Source organism: Eutrigla gurnardus (assembly GCF_963514095.1).
Source record: "Eutrigla gurnardus genome assembly, chromosome: 21".
NCBI lineage: Eukaryota > Metazoa > Chordata > Actinopteri > Perciformes > Triglidae > Eutrigla > Eutrigla gurnardus.
Window position 1 is genome coordinate 9,015,361 of NC_139932.1, and position 13,181 is coordinate 9,028,541.

Below are 13,181 nucleotides of genomic sequence, written 5' to 3' on the forward strand. Positions count from 1 at the left end.
TTCACGAAAAGGTCAGTCGAAATAATTTCATAAATAAATTCTAAAAAATTATTAAAAAGTCATAAAAAAATGCCTCATATGGTACGTTAAGCATAGTCTGGGTGTAGTGAGTCAAAAACAGTCATAAAAAGCCATGGTCAAATTTTCAGAGAAAAAAAAAAGTCATACTATAGCATGTCGAAAATTCACGAAAAGGTCAGTCGAAATAAATTTATAAAGAAATTCTAAAAAAATATTTAAAAGTCATAAAAATCGCTCATATCACTTGCGGCACAAAGTCTGAGTGTGGCGAGTCCAAAACAGTCATAAAAAGCCATGGTCAAATTTTTCGAGAAAAAAAAAAGTCATACTATAGCATGTCGAAAATTCACGAAAAGGTCAGTCGAAATAATTTCATAAATAAATTCTAAAAAATTATTAAAAAGTCATAAAAATCACTCATATCGCTTGTTGCGCCAAGTCTGAGTGTGGCGAGTCCAAAACAGTCATAAAAAGCCATGGTCAAATTTTTCAAGAAAAAAAAAAAAGTCATACTATAGCATGTCGAAAATTCACGAAAAGGTCAGTCGAAATAATTTCATAAATAAATTCTAAAAAATTATTAAAAAGTCATAAAAATCACTCATATCGCTTGTTGCGCCAAGTCTGAGTGTGGCGAGTCCAAAACAGTCATAAAAAGCCATGGTCAAATTTTTCAAGAAAAAAAAAAGTCATACTATAGCATGTCGAAAATTCACGAAAAGGTCAGTCGAAATAATTTCATAAATAAATTCTAAAAAATTATTAAAAAGTCATAAAAATCACTCATATCGCTTGTTGCGCCAAGTCTGAGTGTGGCGAGTCCAAAACAGTCATAAAAAGCCATGGTCAAATTTTTCAAGAAAAAAAAAAAAGTCATACTATAGCATGTCGAAAATTCACGAAAAGGTCAGTCGAAATAATTTCATAAATAAATTCTAAAAAATTATTAAAAAGTCATAAAAATCACTCATATCGCTTGTTGCGCCAAGTCTGAGTGTGGCGAGTCCAAAACAGTCATAAAAAGCCATGGTCAAATTTTTCAAGAAAAAAAAAAAAGTCATACTATAGCATGTCGAAAATTCACGAAAAGGTCAGTCGAAATAATTTCATAAATAAATTCTAAAAAATTATTAAAAAGTCATAAAAATCACTCATATCGCTTGTTGCGCCAAGTCTGAGTGTGGCGAGTCCAAAACAGTCATAAAAAGCCATGGTCAAATTTTTCAAGAAAAAAAAAAAAGTCATACTATAGCATGTCGAAAATTCACGAAAAGGTCAGTCGAAATAATTTCATAAATAAATTCTAAAAAATTATTAAAAAGTCATAAAAATCACTCATATCGCTTGTTGCGCCAAGTCTGAGTGTGGCGAGTCCAAAACAGTCATAAAAAGCCATGGTCAAATTTTTCAAGAAAAAAAAAAGTCATACTATAGCATGTCGAAAATTCACGAAAAGGTCAGTCGAAATAATTTCATAAATAAATTCTAAAAAATTATTAAAAAGTCATAAAAATCACTCATATCGCTTGTTGCGCCAAGTCTGAGTGTGGCGAGTCCAAAACAGTCATAAAAAGCCATGGTCAAATTTTTCAAGAAAAAAAAAAAAGTCATACTATAGCATGTCGAAAATTCACGAAAAGGTCAGTCGAAATAATTTCATAAATAAATTCTAAAAAATTATTAAAAAGTCATAAAAATCACTCATATCGCTTGTTGCGCCAAGTCTGAGTGTGGCGAGTCCAAAACAGTCATAAAAAGCCATGGTCAAATTTTTCAAGAAAAAAAAAAAGTCATACTATAGCATGTCGAAAAAAAAGTGAAAAATCAACAAAAATTCATAAAATGTTGTAAAAATGGTTTAAAAGTCATAACATATGCTTGTATATCGCGTGTCAATCAAATTCTGAGTGTACTGAGTCCAAAATAAGCATAAAAAGCCATGGTCAAATTTTTCGAGAAAAAAAAAGTCATACTATAGCATGTCGAAAATTCAGGATTATGGGTTGTGTTAAAATAACACAATAATGTCACAAAGTCACTAGCGTGAATAATAACCGCTGTTAGCAGACTTCCTAGTCTATGTTTAGTTTGGTTTTACGAATGAACAGCGGTCCTGTGCTTGTTTGACCCCATCACCCTGCCTGGCTTCCTATATTCATTATTAGACCACATTATATGCATTGTTATACCATTTAACTTTAAAGTCATTTAAAGAATTAAAAGTGGTGGTAGTACAAGGGCCTCTACCAAAGGGGACTGTGTAATACCTTTTAGGTGCACCACATTTGGACAAACCGTATTATCAGTGAAGTGAAATACATTTTGGAATAGCCTGCTCCTCATAATAAAGGGCCTGTCCCACGTATATTAATTGTAAGACTTGTTTAAAATTGTGGCTTTGTTGTTTTCATTGCAAACAATATTCTGTTGAAGGTTAAAAACATTTTATAATGTTGGTTATTCTGAATAAACTGGGACTGAGACTATGCTGTTTTACAAACAATGGAGAAACACTACATGTATGTATTGACATTCAACTAACATTAAGATAGAGCACATGATAAAGAAATATAAATATTTCTCTTTTATGTAGTGTTTTTATTCATCACTTCCCCTCATATGTACAGTTTATTTCCATTCAGGAGAAACCGAGTTGAAGCCACAATCTAAAACCTACAGACAGATCCTGCATGCTCTTCTTCATGGCGATAGCTTCTATCCCTGTCGTTTCATTGACATTTCCTTTGGTGTTTATGTAACGCAGTATACTGCACAAGCCAGTGCTATCAAGGACATTATTAAACAAAGCAGATTTATACTTCTTTAAACCATTTCTTATTCTCAAAGTCAAACTGGTACGCAGCTGAATTCTGTTTTCCTCCTCTATCATGGCGATTCTTGTAGCTGATCTCAAGTTCTTTGGAGAGATCGGAAGCCTTGATGGAGGAATGAAAATATACGGTGGTGAAAATGTTGAGTTTGAGTTAAAGTACAGATACCTGAAAATTCTACTTACAGTCACAAAGTATATGTACTTTGTTACTTCCCACCTCTGATTATAATCATTAATCAAGTCCTAATAGGATCTGGTTTAGTTGTCATGAATGCTTAGAGATGAAGGCGTCCCATTTGTTCTGCAACATGACAAGACCTGTGTTCTTCAGGTGAGCTGGCAGGGAGCTGTACCTGCAGGCAGAAGAAAGTATGATTGAACCATGATGGGATATCATTTAGAGAGATTAATGGTTGGTTTAAAAACATGCAAGCTTAACTGCCTATAGCGTTTGATTTCCATTAATTCCCGATATTAAAATCAACGCACTGAGACTTAAAACTCAACATTTTTGGCACCTCTGGTTCTGAGAAGTTACATTATTCCTGTGCTGCTATTGTTTCCAGCAAGAATACCAAAAAGGTCAATACATAATAAGTATAATTTACAGCACCTGGACAGGGATTGTGGGATAAAATAAACTGCAGGGCTCATGTTTAATCGTAATGTCTCACTGGTGTGTTTGGACAAAAATGCAGCTCTATGCGACCGATGAAGATGTATGAATTACTTGTTAGCAGGATTGGTTAATTGTTTCATGGAATTTGTTGACAATAAGAACAAATATAAAATATTACCTTAAAAAACATGTGGCTGCCTAAAAATATAAACGCGGAAATGAGAGTCAACTGATTCTTACCTGATTGAGTTAAGAGCCAGCTCTTTCAGAGTGCCAAGGTTTGCTTTTAATCCTCCGATGCCGACGAAGGCTTGGTAGAAGTCGTAGGAGAGACCCGTGCTGCCAAACAGAGACGGGTCGTCAGAGCTGATCACCATCGGATGGCCCTCAGACATCAGCACAGCTGCAGGGTGGTTCCGAAGGTCCGATACCAGCCTCAGCACCTGGAGATCAGCGGTAGAACATTCAGATACATCATACATGCAGACAGGCACACCGGGGTTGAATCCAAATATGTGGACTGGATTGGCAGCTTTCCCCAATTTCTTTTTTTAACAATAGGTTGTCTGACCTGGTTTGAGATGGGGCACAGCTCCACTGCCACGTTTCTTTTCCTAGAAAGCTCTTTGGCAAGTGGATGATGTGCCAAAGCGTAGCCGTGCCCGATGCGTGTGGTGTTGAAGAGAAGGGCGTCGAGAATGTTCTGATCTACGTTGGTGCCTTCATCATCTACAAACAAACATTCACAGTGGAATCAAAGTATATTCTAAATATTTATAGAAACGTGAACATTTTAAAAAGTGCTCTGTTTTGTGATCTTTTGGTCCAATCACCTGTTTCCCCTGCGTGAAAAAAGTATGGAAGCGCGACGCCCAGCTCAGCCGGCAGAGATAGTGCGTCCCTGAAGTGCCAAAGACTCCTTCCACTGTCCTCCCTGCCAACCTGCAAACCATAATGTTAGCTCAAGGAAATTAATCACAAACAAGATATATCAACAAGAGCAGGTTCAACCAGATGGATCACTTCTTACCATGTCAAATCCTGCAACAACATCTGGGAAGTCTTTTTGCAGCTGAATGGCCTCTTTTACAGCTGCTTTGACCTCAGATACACTCAGAGCCCTGAAGAAAGCAGATATCAGGACCCTCAATTACTCACAAACACGTTGAACTCTTTCATTAACATTTCAATTATTACGTTAAGTTCAGCAGATTTTTGAATACTGATGACTATTAAGGTGGTCCTTTTTTTGCACTGATCAAATGTAGGGTGACAAAATGAACAGCTGGAGTGTCAGTTGCAACACAGTGTCGACATTAAATCATTAAGATATTATATAATTAATTATAATGACAGAATTATTTTGTCTAAACTGGGAGATAGTTGGAATTTCATACACGATCCCCACAGAAAGCAACCATCTTTCCATTCTTACCATCGCAACCACTGTTTGTTGATGGCTCTGTTGGTGTCCCACAAGGCTCAATCCCAGCACCTCTTCTATTCAGTTTATATAATGACCTGCTATTTTTATGCCCCTGAAGTTGAAACTCAGAACGTATCATACTTCTCGCCGCACTACTATATATATCAGAAATACATCAGTCAAAGGGGGATTATCTTCTTCATAATGAGTAATAATTGGTACTTGTAATACTCAAGGTACATTTTTCTGGCTGGTAATTTTGATTTTCTTTTGGTAGTTTCACTCAAGTGAACTCAAGTAAATGCTCCGAATACTTCCACCATAGTAATCCTGATTTTTTTTTTCAGTACATAAAAAATGTAATACTTGTGCAATAAAACCATGTCTTATTGAAATCTCTTTCCTGTAGAGTTTATATAAACATCAATACCTATGCACAGAAATGATGATTCGGGCCCCGAAAAAGTCCGGATAATCTGCTACAAATTTTCTCGTAACTTCTTGAAACATTTTCAGAGTCCAGACCTTGTCGTGAATGGTTCCATCAAGCTCATATGTCTGAAAAACATAAATAAAATGCAGAAATGTCAGGTCTACCATTGCAACAGAGAGCTGGGGATCAGGTGTGAACAAACGAGAACAAACCCTTGAGAGACCGCTCCTGAGTTCCAGATACATGATGTGGTCATGCAGAAGCTCCTCTAGGCCCTTATAGATATAGTCCCTCAGCACGGGTGCATGGGTGATAAGCCCAGCAGCTGCCATGAAGGCTTCCTCAAACTTCTCCCACACAACCTCTTGGGTGGGATACTCACCATCTGGATCTTCCGTGAACAGTGTGAGGTGCCGCATTAAACTGAAAGACACCCCCAAAGCAAGTATTTGGGTTAAGCTCTCCCACAATATCTGGACTTGAAATGTGTAAGGGAAGATAATGTCTTACTAAACCTGTTATCAAAGCCTTCCCGGTCTCCTATTCTGGCTCTAAAGGTCTCCAGCAGCTGCCAATAGAAGCAGTCCCATTGTGGGAAGGGCTGGCGGTTGGAGAACAAGAAGCGGATGGAGTTGTCCCAGGTGAAGCAGATGTAGCAGTGAGGCCTGTAGGTGACGTTTTTCACCAGCCATTCAACACTGACCAGAGAGGAGGTGTGGATGTGGAGGGCTGCACCTGCAACCGAAACACCAGATGTATCGTCTCAAACTCAGGGACACAGTGACATCAAATGAAGATCCTGGTTACTTATTGGGTGCCGAGGCTATAGACGTATGGTGAGACAATGGGCCCCCTTGGCCATGTCTATCTTGTTATTTTGTGTGTGTTTCTGGTTGTTTTATGTTTCTTTGTAGTCAGGTTGTTTTTTGGTAGTCATTTTTGTCTCTTTGAAGCTTCCTGCCCAAACAGACATAATACAAAATGTTGCAAGAAATCCAGCTGAAACACTGAGATGCAGCTTCTATTTTCTTCACAAGTTGTAGTGAATAGTATTAGTAAAAATATAGTATTATACATTTACTAATGTTATCACATTCTGATAAAATGTTGCTGTGGCACCAGCTGTGCAGCTAAGTGAAGGAAAACTATAAAAGACAAACAAAAGCTGGATGGATCTGTACCCTTAGGCCGTGTTCATCCATGATCTTTACGTCACCTTTAGGCATCTTCTGCAGCAGTTTGAAGATCGGGCTCTTCTGGATGAGAGGCTTGGCTTTGAAGAAGTGGATAGCCGGAGGGAACTGTGCAGCAGACATCTCCTGCTCCTTTAACCGATGGAGGTAAACGTCCAGCTTCTGCTCGGCCGCAGTCAGTATAACTCTGCCTCCCGTCTGCCTGGACGTCTCCTGCCGCATCAGCAGGTCCCTCTGAGCAGGGTCAGGCATCCCATCAGTCACGCTTACAAACCACAGGAGCTGCACATAGGTGACCACGGCCGGAAAGGTTAGGATCACCATGTCCTCGTGTGCAAAAGGAGGCTGCTAGAACATGGTCCCACTCCCTCCACAAGCAGGTTTGCTGTATCCGATGCTGTAAAGAAAGAAGTAGTCGGCGTGAGACACGCACTAATGACATTCAATTTTTTACCTCCGACGAGAGGCTGTGTAGCTGTTGCCACATAGTGGGTAAATGAATTTGACTTGTTGCAGGGTCATCAACATAACATGCTGCTCAGCTTGCATTACCATGCTGAAAGAGCCCATTCAGCACTGCTTTGCTTTCGGAGTTCAAAAGGAAAACCAACAACATTTGGGAGTTAAGTAGAAATGACAACAAACCTTCAGGGCATTAACAGAAAGTAAATAAACGTGGAAACATTCTAAAGTCAAATCTAGATACTTAAAAAGATAAGATACTTACAAGGAAGAGGGAGCTCCTGGTGTCCCGTGTCTCAGCCCAGCGGTTTCCAGAAAGACTATCGCCTGAGCATGTCAGCAAAATACTCGGAGCGACTGGACAATTGGGCCTTTTTTTTTGTCTGACAAATACCATGTGATAAACTAATGAATGCAGCATGATTGCAAAGCAAATGCAAGAACATTGTTTGCGCCAAAAAAGATCAGAAAAGTGATACTAATGATTTATTACATCTTCACAATAAAACATCTTCAGTTTGAGACACAAACCAACAAAAAAAAGGAAAAAAAAAAGAAATAAAAGTTAAGAACAAAACAACACAACCACACATAAGTATAATTTAATCTGGAAACCTCATATACATACATTGCAGCCTCTGGAATGATATCACCCGCTCGTTTTAATTTGTGACAGATGAACGCACATCAATAAATTAACTCCCTAAGGTCATGTCCGGCCTTCAGTTTTGTTTCTAGGATACCATTTATTTCCTCTGTAATTGGTTGGAGCAGACATCCATTAGCAACACAATGCCCCATGCGACTTATAACGTGGTAAAGGTTAATAAAACTGGGAAAACTGTGACACGGATGCTGTGTTTGTCAAAATCCACTTAGGTGGACAACCTGTTAAATAGTCACCAGATCCCGTCGTACCCGAATAATGAGCGTAAACCTAGACCTTTCGACGGGGAGCAGCATAGTAAACAACTGTGCAGTACCCATGATGCACCTCTGTAATGTTGAGCTGCAGCGTTTATCATGTCCCTTAATGCACAGAAAAGATACAGCAATACATCACACAACAACAACGCGTCGTTTGCATCGGAAATTCATTTCACAGACAGAGGAATGACGTTTTAATGTGACACGATAAAAAATAAATGGGAGTTTTTCCTCTGATAGAAGGAAACTATTTAGTCCAGAAACTTGCGATTAGGGTTGGCACCGAAGAGAGCCACTCGGATCTCAGGCATCATCTGCAAACACAGACACACACGGTTCATGAGCAGGGTCAAAATAGTCCAAAAGCTAAACAATTCATTTATTTATAATATAAATGTATTTGATTGATTCATTTTAATACAAAAGCCTTACTGAGATTAAACATTTCCTGGCCGAGACAACACAAAATATAGTACGTCTGGTACTATATTTTGTGTTGTCTCAGAATTTTTTTTAATTAACAAAATATAAACTTTTTTTTTAAACAAAATGTGATTGTAAACGATATAATACTGCAAACATGATTCAGATACATCCTAAAATCAACCTTAACTGGTATCTCAAGATTAGATTTAAAACGATCAACAAAAATGATAATTAACAGTTATTGAAGCTTCTTTTATTTATGGTTTTACACACTAATGTGTGTTTTTTTTAATATATTCTTTGTTAATTGATTTATTTACATGATGGAAACTTTGCATATTCAATGTATTTTTCCAAGTGTAAATTTTAAATATATGCAAATAACACCAAAATATCCTTGGGACAAGTCACTTTGCGTTCCTCACGTAGAAAGAACAGCTAACATTAGAGCTATGCTCATTTTGCCAAATGTAAGTTTGTTAAAAGGTAATTCAATTGTAGACCAATAAACCTAATTATGTATTCATTTGACCTTTGTTTGACAAGGAAAGCCTCACAGAGATAATCTGCACAATAAAAGACAAAAGCAGGACACAAAATAGAGAAATCCATTTGAAATTATAAATATCTTTTAAGGAGTCACTTGCAGCTCCTCACGTGTAAAACATAAAGTTTTTGGTAATATTAACACTAAAGTAATCTTAGTTATGTCAAAATTACTTTCTACATTTATGAATTATTGTACTTGTACTCATTAAAAGGGGAATTCATTTGAACATGGAGGTTAAAAATATGAGCGCCCCCTATTGTTCTACCTGCTGAGCCATGAGGTCCAGTCTGCTCTCCAGGGTGTTGGAGACCTTGATCTTCCCGTTACCGTTATAAATCTCAATGCCTCCAGAACTGACGAACACAAACAAACCAAAACAAGAGAAATCAATCGCAGAAATAGAATACTCATCCAGTAAGTTTTCAGGAGTAATTTGAACATGATGATGGAATGTGATGCGGCTTACATGTCAGGGGAGATGAAGTTGTCCTGGTCGATGCGGATCTCGATGTTGGTCTTCACAGATGCTTTATATACAGGAATGTTCCTCTGGATGGACGCCTGAAGACAGAGTCACAATGCAGACCGAAATTCAGTATTTTTTTACATTGTTTTTAGCTGTACGTCTACTTCTACGTACTTGTTAACTCTATGTCACATGATGAGCAAACTAAAACCACATTTCTTGTATGTGTACAAAAGGTTTGGAAATGAATAAATATAAATGTAAAAGAGAAAATGCATTCATGTGAATTTACTCACCTGTACGACCTGTACGTCCTGTTTACGGCAGCGAATAGTGACTTTGGACTCCAGAAGCTGATATAATCCCTGATATGAAAGATAGCAAAAGGGTGAATTTTTTTATTTCTCATAAAACGTACACACTCGGATGCCAGTTTATTAGCTACACCTACCTAAAAGTAATGCAGTCTGGAGGATTGTTTGTGTGGAGGGTGCAGTTTGTGGTGCATTGCAATGAGTTTGATGGATCTACTATTTAGTACCTTCATTGATAGAAATAAGGTGGACAAAATAACTGAAACACCTTTCAACAACGTTATACCCTTTATAAGGGAGGATTTACTGCAGGGTTGTTGAATTGGACTGCATTATTTTAGATAGCTGTACCTGAGAGTATAAACTCACCTGTAAGATCAACCCGTCCATCAGAGCTGGGTACCTGGCTGGATCTTTTGCAACGTTAGCAAGCCGCTGGCGCGCATCATTCAGCATTTCCTGAGGGCACAAACACACACCGGCTTTCTAATTATCACACAATCCACCTCTCTTGTGAAATATGACAGCACCATGACAAGTGGAGGTGCAGCTGCTCACCAGGATCATATCATCCCGCGCCTTCAGCACCTTCAGTCGAGCCTGGTTCATCAGGTTGGACATTTGACTGTGAAGAACAAACAACACACACATTGAGTCTGTTTGGACTTCTAAGTGGGATTATGTTTGTTAAGTGGAAACCCTTGAGACTGTTTGGAGCAGGTCACAAAAGGGTCGTTGTAGAACGAAGCGACCGGATAAAGTCACGGAAACTCTGTGTCACAAAGACAGATATGTCTTTGTTCTTAAAAAGAGGCCGGATTAAGGAAGGGAGGACTCGGTGTGTCCTGTGATTTCTCGCCATGACTCACATTTTCTTCTGCTGCTCGATCTGCTTCTCTTTCTTCTCGTAGTACTCCATGATCTTCAGCCTCTGAGTTTGGACCAGACGGCCCTTCTCGATGTTGAACTCTTCTTCTGCCTGCAGAAGGAGACGCAGACTCATCATAACACTGTTTTTGGGATCATTAATAAGTGAATCTCAATACTAATTCTGATCCTGGTGTTTGCTATTATTATAAGTCACTTTAAAAGGTTTCATTTGTTTTTGGAATCAGTGTTGTAAAAATTTAAAATATTACTGATTTTTCTCATTGTAGTGCTACGATAAAATGTAGAAATCTGAAATTGTACATACATTTGGTTATATTTACAAATAACTAGGTTCTAATGTAAAATACAAGACAATGACAAGACACTATTTAATCCAAGGCAATGATTTAATTGGTAGGAAAATACCACACTTCTAAAATCCTTTTTAGCGCCCCTAGTGGTGAGGCTCACACACAAAAATATTGTGGAGGACCAATGCATCATTAAAATACAAATAATATAAGTTCTCTTTAATGTGGAATCAATGTCTATGATTATTTAGGTAATTTGTGTGATGTTGAGAATCTCTATGTGTTTCTCTATGCTTATAATGTGTTAATAATTGATTTGATATCAGTGGCAACGCATTTTTAGATAAAGGATGAGTGCTACTGATGGGGGCAAGACAATACATTTCAAAATAAAATCTCAGAATCGCTACATCACAGGCCTGATTTTGATTAAATCTCATCCCTTTGTGTGATTTTACTGCAATGATTTTACCTTTGCATCAATTTCTTCTGCCTTCTCATTGGCCTCCTGCTCAATGAAGGCCATCATGTGCTTGATCTGTAGACGGGGAGAAGAAACATTATCAGCAAAGAACACTAGGCTTCCTAACAAACATAGTATTTCTCCCATTCCCCACACTTGGAGGGTCTTAAATGGACGCAACTTCATCACACAGCATTATTCCTCCTTAAGTGTGAACTCTGAGTCCTGCCAATTGTCATCTGTCTCATAATGAAACCAATTCCTCAACCTGCTGTGAACCGACTCTGCCGCCTGACTTCATCACTACAGCCGTCGCTGGTGGAAGAAGTATTTAAATCCTATACAATTATCATCACTATATTATTAAGTGTGCACAAGCAACGTGTATTTAAAAGAATACAAATAATTGATTGTGCAGTGAACTGTTGCCTGTCAGTGTTATTATATGTGATGTTTCTGGATTGAAAACCACTGCATTAATTTGTATTTTACTGCTGTAGGTGGTTTTTAATGACTTTTATACTGATGAGCACATATTTTCTTCACGTTATTTCCAGTGTTCCCCATTAAAGAGTCCAGACTGTGGCTCACTCACTCCCAGTTCCTCATAGGCCCTGGCATGTGTTCGTCATGTGATCACTGGGAGATATGAGCCTCTACATCTCAGCCATGACTTCCATATCACAAGGCTGGCTTTAAAAAAAAAGGCTGCGTGTTTAAATATGACGAGTATTTGTACGTAGAAAACGGGTAAAAAAAACAACGTAAATAGCGCATTGTAGCTTGCTTGTGTTTATTTGGATGCTAACCCACTGCAGCCCTCTCAATGTCATTCTCCTCCACACACACACACATTACGGCTGCTAGAAACATCCATCAGTGTTGTAATGAGCCGACCAGCAGCGTGAAGAGTCCTTTAACAGCAAACGGGGAGACACAGACGAACGGTGGCGTTTCTGAAGGTTAAATCGTTACCTGCTTCTGAACGTCGGCATCGCTGAGCGCCATGGTTGAAGCTGTCAGATATCCGCGCGGCCCTGCGAGGGAAAATAAAGAAAAAACACAAGAAATAAAACAAATGAGAAATAAGAGTAATATCAGGAACAACGAAGGGGTTTAAATCACGCAACGAGAGCTTTAAATAGAGGTTTATTTACCCGAAAATTACAGACGACGAGGTATGAATTAATCGCCGCAGTCGTGACTCGTAAAGATGTCTACGGAGGATCAGCTGATCTGCGAGGTCACATGATGTTTACTTCCGGCCGGGCAGCCAATCAAGTGCGAGGCGAGCTTATCCTGACGTAGGAAAGCGAAAAATCATGTGTACTATTTCTCATTTTATTTATTTATATATGCATGTATGTATTTAAAATACTTTATATGTACTAACTATTAAACATATCCTCATGTGTTCAATTACATTATTTTCTGACAATCTTATTGTTTTATTCTCATTTGCCTTGATTTTAATCTTTCAATTATGTTCCCTCCCACCTTCACTTAGTAACTCTATACATAATATCAAATCAAATGTATCAATAATGTGTGAATATATATATATTAAGATTTTAATTTATTAGATATTTTACAATCGAACTAACAAAAAATAGGGTTAGGGTTATTAATTAAATTAAAATCAATTTGAATGTTCTAAACTAAGTATGTGTGGTAGCAGTAGGAGTAGTAAATTCTATAAAGTGTAAAACTGTTGAATCTTTAAATTTAAACTTTGCCTAGCATAAATAAAATATATTCCAACAATAACTTTGAATCTTTTTTATTATACTATATGTATTTATATTCTTTCTCCTGAGTGCATTACTCATCCTCACTCAACTTTATTAACACTTAATACACAAAACAG

At 37.8% G+C, this 13,181-nt stretch overlaps 2 protein-coding genes across 2 annotated transcripts; both read right to left on the reverse strand.

The window, feature by feature from the left end:
- Positions 1-2,629: 2,629 nt before the first annotated feature.
- Positions 2,630-7,315, reverse strand: ada2b (adenosine deaminase 2b). Its single transcript, XM_084039039.1, has 10 exons — positions 7,253-7,315; positions 6,549-6,922; positions 5,848-6,067; positions 5,545-5,755; positions 5,330-5,457; positions 4,504-4,594; positions 4,307-4,415; positions 4,045-4,202; positions 3,714-3,916; positions 2,630-3,207 (listed from the first exon to the last, which is right to left on the reverse strand). Exons 2-10 carry the CDS (start codon positions 6,847-6,849, stop codon positions 3,120-3,122), a joined length of 1,509 nt encoding a protein of 502 aa, XP_083895165.1. The 5' UTR covers positions 6,850-6,922; positions 7,253-7,315; the 3' UTR covers positions 2,630-3,119.
- Positions 7,316-8,139: 824 nt separating this feature from the next.
- Positions 8,140-12,493, reverse strand: atp6v1e1b (ATPase H+ transporting V1 subunit E1b). Its single transcript, XM_084039042.1, has 10 exons — positions 12,472-12,493; positions 12,290-12,351; positions 11,324-11,389; positions 10,540-10,649; positions 10,229-10,295; positions 10,040-10,129; positions 9,653-9,721; positions 9,357-9,451; positions 9,156-9,243; positions 8,140-8,228 (listed from the first exon to the last, which is right to left on the reverse strand). The coding sequence occupies exons 2-10, from the start codon at positions 12,320-12,322 to the stop codon at positions 8,166-8,168; spliced, it is 681 nt and encodes a 226-aa protein (XP_083895168.1). The 5' UTR covers positions 12,323-12,351; positions 12,472-12,493; the 3' UTR covers positions 8,140-8,165.
- Between the last annotated feature and the right edge of the window lie 688 nt (positions 12,494-13,181).

What these genes read in the sequence shown, in the direction of transcription:
- ada2b (XM_084039039.1), bottom strand. Translation starts at nt 6,849, where the DNA reads ATGGTGATCCTAACCTTTCCGGCCGTGGTCACCTATGTGCAGCTCCTG. An exon ending in GCTGCAGAAGATGCCTAAAG is followed by an intron (nt 6,068 to 6,548) that starts GTGACGTAAAGA and finishes TTTCGGTTGCAG; the next exon opens with GTGCAGCCCTCCACATCCAC. An exon ending in TTGTTGCAGGATTTGACATG is followed by an intron (nt 4,416 to 4,503) that starts GTAAGAAGTGAT and finishes TATGGTTTGCAG; the next exon opens with GTTGGCAGGGAGGACAGTGG.
- atp6v1e1b (XM_084039042.1), bottom strand. Translation starts at nt 12,322, where the DNA reads ATGGCGCTCAGCGATGCCGACGTTCAGAAGCAG. An exon ending in ATGCCGACGTTCAGAAGCAG is followed by an intron (nt 11,390 to 12,289) that starts GTAACGATTTAA and finishes CCCCGTCTACAG; the next exon opens with ATCAAGCACATGATGGCCTT. An exon ending in ATCGAGCAGCAGAAGAAAAT is followed by an intron (nt 10,296 to 10,539) that starts GTGAGTCATGGC and finishes TGTTCTTCACAG; the next exon opens with TCAAATGTCCAACCTGATGA.